Source organism: Malaclemys terrapin, chromosome 5 (assembly GCF_027887155.1).
Source record: "Malaclemys terrapin pileata isolate rMalTer1 chromosome 5, rMalTer1.hap1, whole genome shotgun sequence".
NCBI lineage: Eukaryota > Metazoa > Chordata > Testudines > Emydidae > Malaclemys > Malaclemys terrapin.
Window position 1 is genome coordinate 75,621,312 of NC_071509.1, and position 14,798 is coordinate 75,636,109.

General features: G+C 41.0%; 1 protein-coding gene across 1 annotated transcript in view; it reads right to left on the reverse strand.

The window, feature by feature from the left end:
• The window catches only part of CPE (carboxypeptidase E), a 100,452-nt gene extending 94,506 nt beyond the window's left edge, over window positions 1–5,946 (reverse strand). Inside the window, exon 1 of the mRNA XM_054030043.1 lies at window positions 5,445–5,946. Within this exon, the coding sequence (XP_053886018.1) occupies window positions 5,445–5,748 (304 nt within the window). The 5' untranslated portion in view covers window positions 5,749–5,946. The remainder of the gene's footprint in view (window positions 1–5,444) is intronic.
• Window positions 5,947–14,798: the final 8,852 nt, after the last annotated feature.

Below are 14,798 nucleotides of genomic sequence, written 5' to 3' on the forward strand. Positions count from 1 at the left end.
AAACAGAGCAATAAGGTACAGAGCTAGTTCCTGTTCCTGCACTTTCTTGTTCCTTCCTCGGGCAAAATCCATGGTGAAATCACTAAAAGCTTTGCCTCAGTGAGGACTAGGATCAGGAGATTAATGGTTGAGAAACAATGGAAACAACTTATTAACTTAAATTTTAGTCACAAAATGCTGTAGTAATATATTATTAGTTAACTGTACAAGTTATGGTTACAGGGCCCAGAAACCTATTCTCTTGGATGATATGGATCTGATCATGCTCTCATTGAAATCAATGGTAAAATTCCCATTGACTTCAATGGTGCAACACCAGCCTCTCTATATCATTACTATTACCAGATAAAATCTTCTGCATAGGATTTGACTATCCCCAGTCACAAAGATTCCATCTGCATCTATTGTGTTTGTCCCCTTGGAGATCATATTTCCAGAGGCTAAGCTAGGTGCGCTGCCAGCTTTTTTCCTGCCCTCAGTGGCGGAAGGTCCTGCCCCCAAAATGCCGCCCCCAACAGAGGCGGTGGAAGGTCCCGCCCCCGAAATACCGCCGACGACTGGGGCAGCCGAAGATCCGGCCACCGTGGTCGCCGCCCCCCAAATGTTAGCGCCCTAGGCAACCACCTAGGTCGCCTAATAGGTTGCACCGGCCCTGAGCTAAGTCCATCAGTTTTCTTTTTAAACTGAAGGGAAACCCTGTAAAATCCTTAGAACAATACGCAAATTTATTCTGCAACTGAATTACAGCAAAATACTGTTAGGTTTTTTTGTTTGTTAGTTTAATTAATAAACAGAATGCTTTTTTCATACACAAGATGGAGAGAGTACAAACAATCATTAAAGAAAAAGCAATGCCATACTTTTTCCTTTCACCTTGCCTCCTTTAGCCTCTCAACCAAGGCCCTCTATATAATAAAATAATGAGGTACCCTTCACACACACCTTTCATCTGAAGATCTCAAAGCATTTTACAAAAGAGGGAAGAAACATTGCATGAAACCCTAGCCCTTTTGAAGTCAATGGGAGTTTTGTCATTGACTTCAATGGGGCCAGATTTTCACCCGTTATCGCCCATCACAGTAATATTCAATTATTTATTGTCAGCTTCCCTGATAGTTTCAGGCATACTATTCACCAACCATTGCCCCAGAATTTCCCACACCTCACTACCTACTGTCCCATCTTCACTTTTACCATTTTTAGCAAGAAGTTGGAGAAAGTTGTCTTTTCTCACCTAACCAATTCTCCCAAAACAATGTCCTTGATCATTTCTAGACTGGGTTCAGCTTCCACCACCTTAACAGCAATAAAACTGCCCTTCTAGATCAATGGTTTGCTTTCAGCTGACTCTGGTTCCTTCTCCATCTCCTTTAGCATACTGCTGTATTTGATACTACCAATGTTGACTCCGCTCTCTATCTGAAACTCTTTGCTAGAGTTCCAGGAATTTTCATCTCCTGGTTTTACTTCTCCTTATTCAGCCATGCCTTTTCTGACAGTGGCAATGGGCTCTACTCTTCTGTTTGAGTTCTGTAGTACTCAAAAAGGAACTGCCACCATCAAAAGAACATTTATTTCCCTTTTAGACAGAATCCAGTCTCATGGTCATGGATCACAAGAGAATCACAGAAAAACATTTCACCCTAAATCGCTTACGTTGTATAGTATTCAGGATTGCACAAAATGCAACACATTCTGCTAGTGTTTAATTCACAATCAGAAACTTTTGGCAAAGTAAAACCTGGCATTCTCCTACCTTTAACATTTAGCAGATCTATGGGAATAGTTCAGAAAAAGTCATTCTTGTTTTCTAGTGCATAATCTGTGCTTTTTTAAAGGATTGCCAAGATACTTCCTACACTTATGCAAGAAACCAGATTTGTTCCTAAAGAGCCATTCTTGTTTCTAATGTGCATATTATGGGTTTTAAAAAAACCTCTTAATTTATTTTTATCCCAGCAAATATGAGGTCTTAAGGAATCATTCCAGTTGCTTGAGTAATTTAATACAGGCTTACATAAATGTCCTTTCCATTTTTCACATGTTTTTTTATATTGCACCTAAATTAAATTGTTTCCTTTCATGAATAATTCCTTAAAACCACAGGTTGATGCACATGCTTATGCACATTGTGCCTGTGTGCATATATTGATGCCTGTGTTTACATGACATCTGCCTGCTGATGTGTGTTTATATATATAAACATTTTGACAAAGATTATGGTTTGCCAGGTGTCCAGTTTTCAACAGAACACCCAGTCAAAAAGGGACCCTCCCCAGCTCAGTGCAAATGAGCGAGTGAGTGAGAGTGGAGGAGAGCGAGGCAACGGAGGGAGTGGGGGATGGAGTGAGCAGGGTGGGGCCTCAAAGAAGGGGTGGGGCAAGGGTGTTCGGTTTTGTGCCAGTAGAAAGTTGGCAACCAACCTTTTGGTTCAGCTTCACACAATAAATCAAAGGGTGTCCTGTTTTGTGCTTCTTTATTCCTTCACGGTCATTAAAACCAACAACACAAATAGATTCTGTACAGCTTTTACTTATAAAAAGATACTAATTTTGCAACTCAAGGGTATAATCAGAGTTTCTTTAAGAAATGTAAACTTCCTGAAGTATGCACTCAGACAGAAAATGTTTGTATTGCTGCAGCAGCTGACTGGATAATTCAAAGGGAAGCCTAGCATTCTTATCAGGTCTCTACAGTTATCAACTCTCTGCAGATCACTGCCCTATTGGCCACTATGTTTAAAAAGAAAAACAATGACTCAGAGTATTTTTATTGTAAAGACAGGCTGGATCACAACTCCAAAGTGTGTCACAAAATTCTGTAAATCGTAATTTAATGATAGCTTAAAATAAATCAAATAGTGCCTGATCCTGCAAGCCTTAATTACATGAATAATCCTTACTCATGTGACTAGTCTTCACCCTCTAAAGAATTCAGTGGGGACTCCTGATGTAAGCAAGGATTACTCACATAGGTAAGGGTTGCAGAATCATACTCACATTTTCTGGAAGGGTTGATACAGGGCTCCACTTCTTTTGCTATATATATCACAAAGGCATACATAGGAAAATAAAAAGTGACATTGTTTACTAATCTGAAGACAGTTTCTAGCATTTTTATTATTACTGAACACATTTCTAAAATGCCCATTAATAGTATTTAGGCAGTCAGGGTCTGATCCAAAGTCCATTGAAGTCATTAGTAGTTTATCCAATTATTTCAATGGGCTTTGGTTCAAGCCCTTAGTTACTGTATATCCAGACACAAGATATTACTCTCTAGACGTCCTAAGAAAATCCAGCAAGGTGTCGAGTGATTCTTGAATGCAACTGAACGTAAAGGGAGCTCTGCACCTTTTAAGAGGTGCCTTAGCACCTTGCAGAATCAGACCTTAAGGCTTTTATCCAACAATAAACTCTCACAGTTTAAATCCTGGTTAATCTTTAGGGAAAAAAATACACATTTTCAGCATTGGCTGTTACAACTTGCTAGGATATGTCATATTACACATATATGAATCAGAGGTTCTCAAATAATATGTTCAGTGTGAACATTTTAATTACAGTAAGGGGATCGCCCTATGAGGTGGTGAACATCCTCAGTGTTCATTGCAGTCATTTACAGGAACAATCCCAAAGAAAGCTCCCTATCCGTGATCTATTAAAACATTTTTGTTAAAGGACGAAGTAAGGAACTGATATAGAGCCTGATCCTGCTTCCACTGACGTCAGTAGCAAAGCCTCCAGTGAGTTCAAAAGGGGCAGGATCAGAGCTTCCATGCGAATTATATTCTCCCACTCCACAATATGTAAAATTGTCTTTTTCTTCCTATTTTAAGTAGATTGAATGAATGCTGGATAAATACATAATAATAAAAAGCAATAACTCTAAGAAAGCCATACTAACATCTGCACATCATTCAAATGTGTACATTAAATAATAATCATCAATGATACTTACCTCTTATTTTAAATATCATGCTTGCTGTCAAGATGGCCCCCAAACCAATGATAAAATACCTTAACTCACTTCCAATTTTGGTATTTATATTTTATTCCAAAACTATAGTAGCATTATCCTGTATTTCCCCCTTATTTTGCCTTTTTATTATGTCAAATATCCTACCACCTCTCATTTTTAACATGGTTATCAATAGTCATGGCGCTGTCAAAAGCAATGTAACTCCTAAAGAATGCTAGGCAGGGGTATAATTACCTGAGGTCAAAAAGACAATTAAAGATAAAGCTCAAATCATGTGGGGCCTGAACCTGATGGGTGCTCAGCACTCATAACTCCCATTGAAATCAGTGCTAATGTGGGTGGGCCTGCCCCCAATCCTAATTAAGTCAATGGAAAGACTCCTATTGACTGCAAAGGGCTATATATCAGTCCTCAGCTCTTTAGCACCTTTCAGGGTTAGGCCTTTAAAACCACAATATTTGGAAATAAGTGTTATACAAATGAGTAAACTTGCACTGATTAGAAATGCATTGTGTATACGTATAAAACCAATATACTATAAACGTCAGTTGAAATCACCTGCTTTAACTACCTCAAAAGGTAAGTACAAATAATAACAAAGTGTTAATTTCTCTCCCCAGAATATAATTGGTGCAACTGCTAATCATTAGCTGTAACAATATGTGCTTCTACCATTCCCACAGACAACACAGCATTTTACACACTCAAAGGTAACCCAGATTTCTGCACAGACATGTTAGATTTTAAATTGTAATTTTGTTTAGGTCAGAAAAAAAATAAGGTAATTTCCAACCAATATGCCTGAACATGGTAGTCCCTCATAAATCAGAATTAAAGGGAGATCTTTCAGCCCCTATCAGGGTCATTGCTTTCTGGGATTTCTAATATGACTTTTATTGGATGTTAATCATACAGCATTCATTTTAATGATAAAATTTAAAACATAAACAACTAAAAGACTGATAGAAATTATATTGATCCCTGCTAGCAAAGCGAAGATTTTAATAATAATGTTATTACTAGGCTTTGAAAATTTAAAGCACTGTGTCATTCTATTTTGTCTATAGCACTACAAGTAACTATTATGCCTAATCTGATTCCTATCCCCTATAAGAAATAATTGTTCAATGATTCATGTAGCCTTGCTATACTAATTACTATTTCCACAGTCCTAATATTACATGATTGCTATTGCCCTACATGTATTATTATTGCATTCCTATTGCCCAAGAACTGCGAATTAGTATATTCTTCCTATCTCCTTATCAGGGCTAGGGATGATGCCTATCCCCCCATGGCAGTGCTAAGCCTGCCGTTATTCCCGCTGCCCTGTAAGCGATATTGACGTGATCCCCGCGGCTCTGGCAGTGCCTGTCCCTCCTCCCAGCCACGCAGGGCTAATGCTGGCTCAGGCAGAGGGGATCTCAGGGCGCAGAGGGCTGCGCAGGGTGGGTGGCAGTTACCAGGCTCGTGTCTCCCGGGGTTATCCGAAATCTCGATGACCAGCAGCTCCCTGCCCTCGAAGCTTCGCCCCACGGTGTAGATCCTGCTGATGGAGGGACACTGCAGCCACACGGCCACCAGGGCCTCCCGCAGCTCCGGGTAGCGGTGGTACTCGAAGGAGATGCCGTCCTCCTGGCTCAGCCTCCGCCGCCGGCTCGCCCCGGCGGCAGCCTCCTGCTCAGCCGCCCCGACGCACAGCAGCCAGCAGCAGGCACTGAGCGCCCCGCACAGCGCCAGCAGCCCCCAGCCCCTTCCCGCTGCCATCCCTCAGCCGTCTCCTGTGCCTGCTCGCCTGCAGCTGCCTCTGCGCTTTGTTCCCCTCTGTCTCCCCCTCTCCGCCTCTTCCCCGGCTGCGCTGCTCGCACCTTCCCAGCCCGCTAAACCTGAGCCAGCCAGGAAGCGGGCAAAGCCAGGAGCTCCGCAGGCTGCACTACTCTCCGCAGCGCGACGGGGAGATGCAGGAGATACCACTGCACGCAGGGAAGGAGGCAAGGGATGGAGACGCCGCATACCCTGCGGGGGTGGCGTTCACGGGATCACTCCGCTTCTTCTGGTGCAGAGACGGGGTCGGAAAGGGGATGGAGTGAATTTATGCAGGGACACCACGGGGGCAGTCACCCTAGGGCTGATATTGCTTCTGTACAATACAATTCTATATTACAGATAATCAGCAAGATGGGAGACGGTCACCTAGAATTGCATTTAGGCTAAAAACGGGGGACAGCAAGACCTCTAACAAGACTGGTGTTCTTATTATGGGGGCATCTAGGGCCAGATTTAGGGGCACGTGACCCAGGTGCCTGGCTTGAGGGGCGCCCAGCTTGGGGTGCTGTTCTTGTTGTTAGCGACAAAAGGGAAAATAGAATGTTTGAAGTAACATGTTTCAGGTATTCCCTATGTGGATTCATTGTTCACTAACCTCCTAGAATGTTCTGGACCTTTATAGAATCTTGTGGAACCTTCCAGACTTTCTGAGAACAACATTTTCCTCACACCTCCTAGACTGATGATGGAGTACTGCAAGTTTTCAGCATCAGATATCAAGTAAAAGATCCTCATGGACAATGTTACAAATCTGACCGTGAAGCCACAAAGTGACTCGCTGGGAGAGCAGCATTGACAGTGTAAGGCCAGCGAGGTACCAAGTGACTGAGGTTTACAACGCCCTGATGGAACTGGCACAGTCGAATAAAGCCGAAGCCAGAATCGGACCTGAGGCACAAAGCCTGGCAAACCATATAACTGACTTCAAATTTCTGGTCTCAATTGTGGTTTGGCACAATATCCTGTTCCAAGTAATCGTTGTAAGCCAGATATTACAAACTCAGTGGATGGACATCGCAACTGCTCATTTTGATGAGAAGCTGCCCTCGTTTCAATGTGGCCTGTAGTGACAATGGATTTGAAGAGGCCACCACTGCTGCCAAAGAAATGGTAGAAAACTTAGGAGTTGAGCCTGTCTTCAAGGAAACTTGTATTCATCCACAGAAGAGACAGTTTGATTACAGAGGGCAGAGATGAAGTGATGGGAAGCTCTGAAGAAAAATTCAAGAGGCAGTTTTTTTGCTCGCTTGTTGACACTGCTTGAATGTCCATTGAAGAAAGGTTCAGACAAATCAAGCACCATGAAAAAACCCGGGGGCTTTCTTGTATGCCAGCAGACAGGAAAACACTCTTAAACAATTTTACAAGTCTTCACTGGACGCTGACACCTGGGGAATAGTTCAGACGTCAACGATAAAGATATCGAATTGGACAACATCCATCACATTTTGCCAAATGGGAAGCACTCTCCACTCCAAGTTCTCCAATTCATTCATGATGCAGAGCTGAAGGACACTTTTCCTAGTGTGGATAGCTTTGAGGATTCTGCTCATGCTGTCGGTCACAGTCATGAGTGGTGAGCACAGCTTTTTGAAGTTCAGGCTCTTTGAATGATGATGGCTGACGAGACACTGACATTGCTTTCTATTTTGTTGCTTTAAAGAGCCATTGGCCAGTCTTTGGATCTCTCTGACTCTATGCTTTGTGAGGGCAAAGGTGCGAAAAGCAACCTTCTGAACTAAAGGACTAGGGTTAACATTTTAAGGCTGTCACCTACTGTAACACTATTTAATACTAGTCCACCCAATGTGGTGCACAGTTCAATTTATTGATGTTAGTACATTCAGTTACTCTTAAAATTAAAAAGTTTCTGTAAGCTTAGAGGAAATGAATTTTTTTATTTGCTTATATATGGCATGAATAAATACAGATTTACAGATCATAGTGTGCAAATTTATCATCTTCTATGACAGGGATGAATCACGCGTGCAAATCGTGCATCAAAGTCATGAAATGGACTACAAATGCAATAAAAATATGTATTCAAAAGTTTAACCAAATGGGAGGAGGTGCCAAAGACGCTCCTCACCTGGGCTGCCATTTGGTCTACGGCCAGCCCTGAAAGCATCCTGGCACCATTATACTGTTCCACAGTTAAGATTTACAATTTAGTTATAAAAATTTGTTTGAAATCAAACTTTTCCATACAGTGACACAGCCTTGGAGGTACATTTATTTAGGTTTTTTAAAAAAAGTTTTATTCCATCCTACCACCCCATTAGATCAAAGTGGTATTGGCTCTGATCTTGCAAACACTTTACTCAGGGGAATAGTCACATTGACTCACAATACAACATTGAGGACTGTTTGCACAAGTAACAGTAAGTGCAAGACCGGAGCCATAGACTATTTCTGATTTTCCATGCATTTTGTGCACACTTGAACAACATCCCAGAATTGTCTCCTTTTTGCAGACCACAATGTCCTGCAGAGTGTAGACTAAGCTATTTTGGTCACCAGAGCAGCTGTGTTATTGATGGTTGTAAAACCACCTACTATGCTGTGCATGCATAATCCAGTAACCTGTTTTCATTAACTGCTTTCAATATTCAGATCATGGGTAATATCAGAATAGCCCAGCAAAGGATGTATACAACACTTAAAAAAGATATTGGACTACATTGTGCCCTCCTTAATACTCATGCAACCCCATTTAAGTCAATCCAGTGGCAAGAATATAAGTGACTGCAGAATGCTGAGGAATGGGGGAAGGACAGTGGTGTGTATGTGCTCTATTGGACTCCAAACAGATTTTGGACATGAACTACCAAACTTTTAAAAAATATTGCAAAATTTAAATGTATTTGATTAAGTTGTTCTAGCAATAGACAGGTCTGGCCAGGGCTGGCTCCAGGCACCAGTGCAGCAAGCAGATGCTTGGGGCAGTCAACAGCAAGGGGCGGCACGTCCGGTCTTCGGCGGTAATTTCTCAGAGGGAAGGCCCTGCCGTCGAATTGCTGCCAATCGTGGCTTTTTTTTTTTTTTTTTTTTTGCTGCTTGGGGCGGCAAAAACGCTGAAGCCGGCCCGGGGTCTGGCAAATAATATTAACATCCAAATAGCTAATGATCTTTAAAAATAAATATTTGATGGCTCATATCATGCAAGGAACAGAGTGTGATTTTCTTACTCACATGGAGGAGCATTTATTCATGTTCAGTGGGACTCCTCATGAGTAACTGCTCACCAATGTGAGGAAGGGGTCACAATATGGAAATTACAGGACCTCTTAAATTAATGTAATTCATCTCTTTGTCAATGCAGGAGTGTCCTCTCTGTTATAATATCTATTTTTTCCTAGACTTATTTACTAAGGCCCTAAGAGATGGACCTCCTCCCCCCAGTCTTACCAAACACATTCTCAGAACATTTTTTTAATATTTGGCCTGTGTTATTCTTTTCTTAATTTCATCCTCATCATTCCTAGTTACTCCTCAAACCAGGCCCTAAGTAATTAATCTCCTTTAAAAATTTGTATGGCTGTGTCCTCACTTGAGGTAACCTGTAGTCAGCCAGTGAGAACTCTGTTTCATATCAGTTCTCATTAACTTCCATTCATGTTTCTTTCCCTGCAATACAGTGCTGCTATCAAAAACCTAAAATACAGTCAGACCCCATTTCCTTTTATCTATTTCAAGAAGTGAGTTAATAAAACTTTGCACTTACAGCTCCTTCTATTAAAGCATCTCAAAACTCCTTACAAACATCTGTCCACACAACACCCATGTGAGGCAAGTTTTAGATTCCTCAGTATAGGATAAGGAACACAAGACATTAAAGTCAAAATTTAAGTGTGTAAAATTAGGGCTGTAAATCCATCTTTAGTCATCTAAATAAAAGTGGCCTGATGTTCAGAGGTGCTGCCCATCCACAGCTCCTATTTACTTCAATGGGATCTGCAAGAGTTCATTATCTCTGAAAGGGCCTGATACAAAGCAGATGGAAGTCAATGGAAAGACTCCTCCATGAGTGTTGGATCAGGCCAAGAATCAGGTCACTTATTTAAGTATCTAAATAAGGATGTGGTTGCCTAAAATCAAGTATCTAGGATCCAGGTTTTAAAATGGTAGCCCAAGTGACTTGCAGGCAGTCTGTGGCAAAGCCATGAATAGGATCCAGGTTTTCCAATTCTCAGTCTTGTGCATTAAGCACAAAACTATCCTTCCTTTGTGTCCATTTTCCCTATGTCAGGCATAGATACCGTTGCTGAATATTTTATTTTAGAAGGAAAGATTGTCAGAGATAAAAGGCACAATCAGATACCACCATAACTACTCATGGATTAGGACTTTTAGGAAGTTAAAAACAAGGGTCAGAGTTAAAGCTTAAACCCTAGTCTTAACTCCTATCGTGCTAAGCATTGCAAGAGTCTCCAAATAGCTCATTTTACATAACCATATTGCATGTGCTGTAGTAACTAGTTCAACAGGGTGAGCTAAATACAGAGTTTCATCCCTGTGATGCTGAATTTCCATATTTTGTGAGCGTCTGACCCTTAACATTATTTAAACACACATAGTAGTTTGTGGCTTAATACATTAGAACTGCAATTATGTAGAAGATCACACACCCGTCCTGATTGCAGGTTAGAACTATCCAGCACCAAGTCTCTCTGAGTTGTACTGTATCTGCTTTACCAGCCTATAGCACTCTGTACAGTGTGATGATGCAAAGCTTCCAGCTGTGTTCTTAAAAGCATTTAAGAAAAGGTTTATCTTAATTCATTTGTATGAATAAAGTTTACTTATGTCAGTGGATGCATTTCAGCTTCTCATGTCACACCTAAAGTGTAAAGCTCTTACATCATTAGGATAGCAAAAACAATCAGCTTCCCTTCCCTGCCCTCCTGAGAACCTATTCTTAAGGCAACATCCAAGATCATGTAATACGGTAATATTATTATGTGATGACAGTAATATTGTTTTGTAGTTATATAGGAAATTACATGTAAATGATCTCAAAGCACTTTACACTCATTAAACTTCAGGTGTTCCAGTGATGTAAGTAAATGAGATTAGCCCCCTTTAACAGATATCATTATCACTATATTTAGTACCATTAGTGTGGTGTAATATACTTTCGTAAATCAGAGAACATCTGCATTGCCTTACCCAAAGCACAGACTAGGTCACTGCACACTCATGATCCTAACAGCATATAATATTACACTGTTTAAAATAGAGTTTATTTTTTCCTTTATTTTCTAATTTATGCAGTATCCACTACAATGTTTCTTTGTGCTAATGCCAGCACAGGTACCCTGCCTGGCCAATGGGATGAAATGATTACTTTTCCTCCCTTTCAAGGAGATTTATTATTTGCCACACACCAAAGGAATTGTACAAGATGTTAGCTTTCACACCTTTATTAAAGAAGTAAGCCTGAACAAAAAGCCTTGGGCCACAGGAACAATTGTGGATGTTGGGGGAAGAGGTGGGGCCACACTCTGCCTAGATCCCAGCTGAGATGATCTTGCCTGTAGGACTGGGTGCTGAATAGCATGGCGTAGAAGAGACCCAAATGTAAACTGGCTGTTTTCTGTAGCGTTATGTGGAGAGTCAGGGATGGTTTTTGGATGGGGTTGAAATTAAAAACCTCTTACATGCTGCAATCATTCTGTGCCTTAATGTCTGAACCCCAGTGAACCCACTGGGCCTACTGCACATGACACCAGAGTGGCATTTAAAAAAATAATCCTATAGGTGAAGGTGAAAGTATTTGACAGTGGCAGCCATAGAGCTGGAATAGCTACTACTATGGTTAGTTGAAAACTGAACTCAGCCGCAATAGACAATTCACTAGCAGTAATTGATGGAGAATGCCATACTGCAACAGCAGATAATGGCAGTGCTGGACCTTCCTATTCAGGCACCACCCCTGCCTTCAAGACACTCCGGTGTAGTCCCCAGACTATCGCTGATGACAGCATCTCTGACCACAATGCTTCTGGAGGACAATCTAGAGTAATTTCTTGTTACCTTTTCAGAAGGTGACCATCAGAGGTACATGCACTCATAGGGATGGGTTGCAGAGCATTTTTTCATAGAAGCTCATTAAGATTGGAATTCCTTCCTACTCTTCATCAGCTGGAGCTGAAGTGTGATAGGTTTTTTTAGAGGAGAGACTTGTTAACTCTGAAATCTAGATGGAATATCTGCTCATGGTGTTGGGGGTCAAGTCTGGGCTGAGAGAACTAGATTGGGGTGTGGATGGACATTTGTAGTAGGTCTGTCAGCTAAAACCACCTCTGAGAATACAGCACTATCAGAATGATTGTGACTTTGACTTTTGCTGTTGGAAATCCCACTGAATCAGTGGAAAGGCATACAAGAGGGCATCAGAACACTGCAGAAGGAATGTGTCCAGAAAGGACTCTGGACACATACTATCTCTGGAACTAAAGTTCTGGCATTGACATTGGTGGTGAACATGTCTATCACTGGGGTTCCCATACACAGGAATACCGGCTCTGTGGTAGACTTCCACAAGGATCACTCACGTATGGCAATTAGCTCTCTGCTAAGGAAATCTGCCAGGTTGTTGCTGGCACCTGGGAAGTAGAGCGCCATAGTTATCTTATGTAAGTGGCACTATGTCAAGATTCTGATGGCTTCCTGGCAGAGAGGAGACAAGCATGGTTTAACTTAGTAAGTAAGCTCAGTAAGGTTTAACTTCATTCAAACACAGTTTATTCTTAATTCCAGGTATTTATTCACAGGGATATGCTGGAGAAAACAGCAACAAATGTTTGAATTACATAGTATTTCAGTTGCATGGTGCCTGTTCTCTGCTATACTGCACCAGCCCTTTAGAAAGCATCACATTTTGTATTGAAATCAGTAATCACATGCTACGAGGAAGCTCATCTATCTGATGTGCGAACTCAGTGCAGTGGGACACAGTTTGAAAGTGATGGTGTATTCCAAGTTGAATTTAAAAGAGATGATTATGCTACTGATGTTGAATAGGGGAACGTGAAGGCACTAAAAATACCACTGTCAGATTTGTGTTTTCAAATGATTTGCTCACTAGAGCAGCAGTGGGATGAATTATTTTACCTGTGAAGGAAAAATTTCATCTCAATGATTTGTGAAAATAACATTTCCTTTTGTGCTATAAAGAATAAATAGTGTTAGTGCACCTAGAGAGTTAACTGAACATCCAGAATATATAAGAACATTCACCTTTGAGAAAATTTACCTTTTTCAAGAAAAATAAAGCAATGCAAATCCTCAATGTCCATTTTAAAATCTGAAAAACCTGCAGAAAGGTGCACTGTAAATATAGCAATGGATTTTCAGAACCAGGAAGTAGTTGGGTAAAAGAATTTTCAGGTAACCTTACCCTCATTCACCAGCTGGAGCTGAGTTTCATGAAGCAGAGGAGTTGGCTAGAGAAAGAGCTCTTCTAGTCATCCTACATTGCCATTTTTAGATCTCTGAATCTACCCGGTGGGGTAACCCCCTCATTTTTACTTCTAATTTAAAATGCCTATCCCAGGGTCTAGGCTTTTTTGTTTGTTATGCAAGCCTTGCTCTTTGTCTTTTAACCAGCTCTCAGATAATAAAGGCTATTTTGTTAGGTCTGACTGTGTGCCTAGGAGCTCATCTCCAGAGGTGGTTCTAGAGACAGGGTGTGGTGGGGTGTTCTTTTGTTTGTTTGTTTGTTTTGAGAGAGAGGTGGTCCCTAAAATCACAATGGTTTCTCATGGTGTACAATATGACATTACACTTCCTCAACTTCACAAGGGCACAAACCCCACTATGAAGGATGACAGCAGTAGCTCAATGCACACAAGAACTTTTAGTGTGCATCAGCAGGATCCAGACAGATAGCTGGCATGCAACAAGCTGGAGTATTATAGATTTACACCAGCTTGTTGTGCAGAAAGTGCTTGTGTAGACATGCCTTCAATCCGTAAGCACAGTTGGGTGTTGGGCAGAGAGAAAAAGTGTACAGCAAGAATCTTAAGAGCCTGGAAACAAATCTTTTGAGAGGTATTTCTAAGACATGTCCCTTTACTGAGAACCTTGTGCACGGTCAGCTAAATTTATAGACAGGTGTTTTGTTTTGTTTTTTGGAGGGGAAAAATGCTAAGGGGTGGGTGGACAAAGGAGTTGGAAGCATTTCTTCTGGGGTACAACAGTTACACTATGGATTTATATGCCCTTGCCACTTATAGCATCAGAGAATCTTCCAAATATTTAAAAATAGAAATCAAGCTGTTTGTCTCTCCCTGCCTGGCCTGTAGATTATCTTAATTAGTTTATAAAGGTTTTGATTGTTTTGTTTGTGTGGGAAAAAATAAAAAGAGGAAAATCTATGTCAAAGATGTTTGCATTTAATTCTTAAAAGGCTAGTTCCATGGTTCTCTTCACTTTTGGGAGCGCATTGGGCTGGCATATCTAAATATTTAGATTGATATAACCACCACCATTGAAAAAAATATTGGTTCTGTATGCTGCATATGGTACAGTAGAACCTCAGCATTACAAACACGTCAGGAATGGAGGTTGTTTGGAATTCTGAAATGTTCATAATTGAACAAAACTTTATGGTTGTTCACTCAAAAGTTTACAACTGAAAATTGACTTAAAAAAAAGAAAGGGAAAGTTTCAGAGCTGTATTTAGTAGTTTATGTTTAACACTGTACTGTTATTTATTTGCTTTTTTTGTCTTTGTTGCTGCCTGATTGCGTACTTCCAGTTCCAAATGAGGTGTCTGGCTGACTGGTCAGTTTGTAACTCTGGTGTTCTGAACTCTGAGGTTCTATTGTAGACCTAACCATGTTCTGTCCCTGAACCAAGCTGCAGCCTTAATTTGCCAAAGCTGTAGCCTTGCTTGGGAAAAAGTTAGGTCCGTATACACTACAAGTGTGTTTTAACTATGTTGGGGGACAATAATATTGTACAAGTCCCAAGTTCCCCAGTTA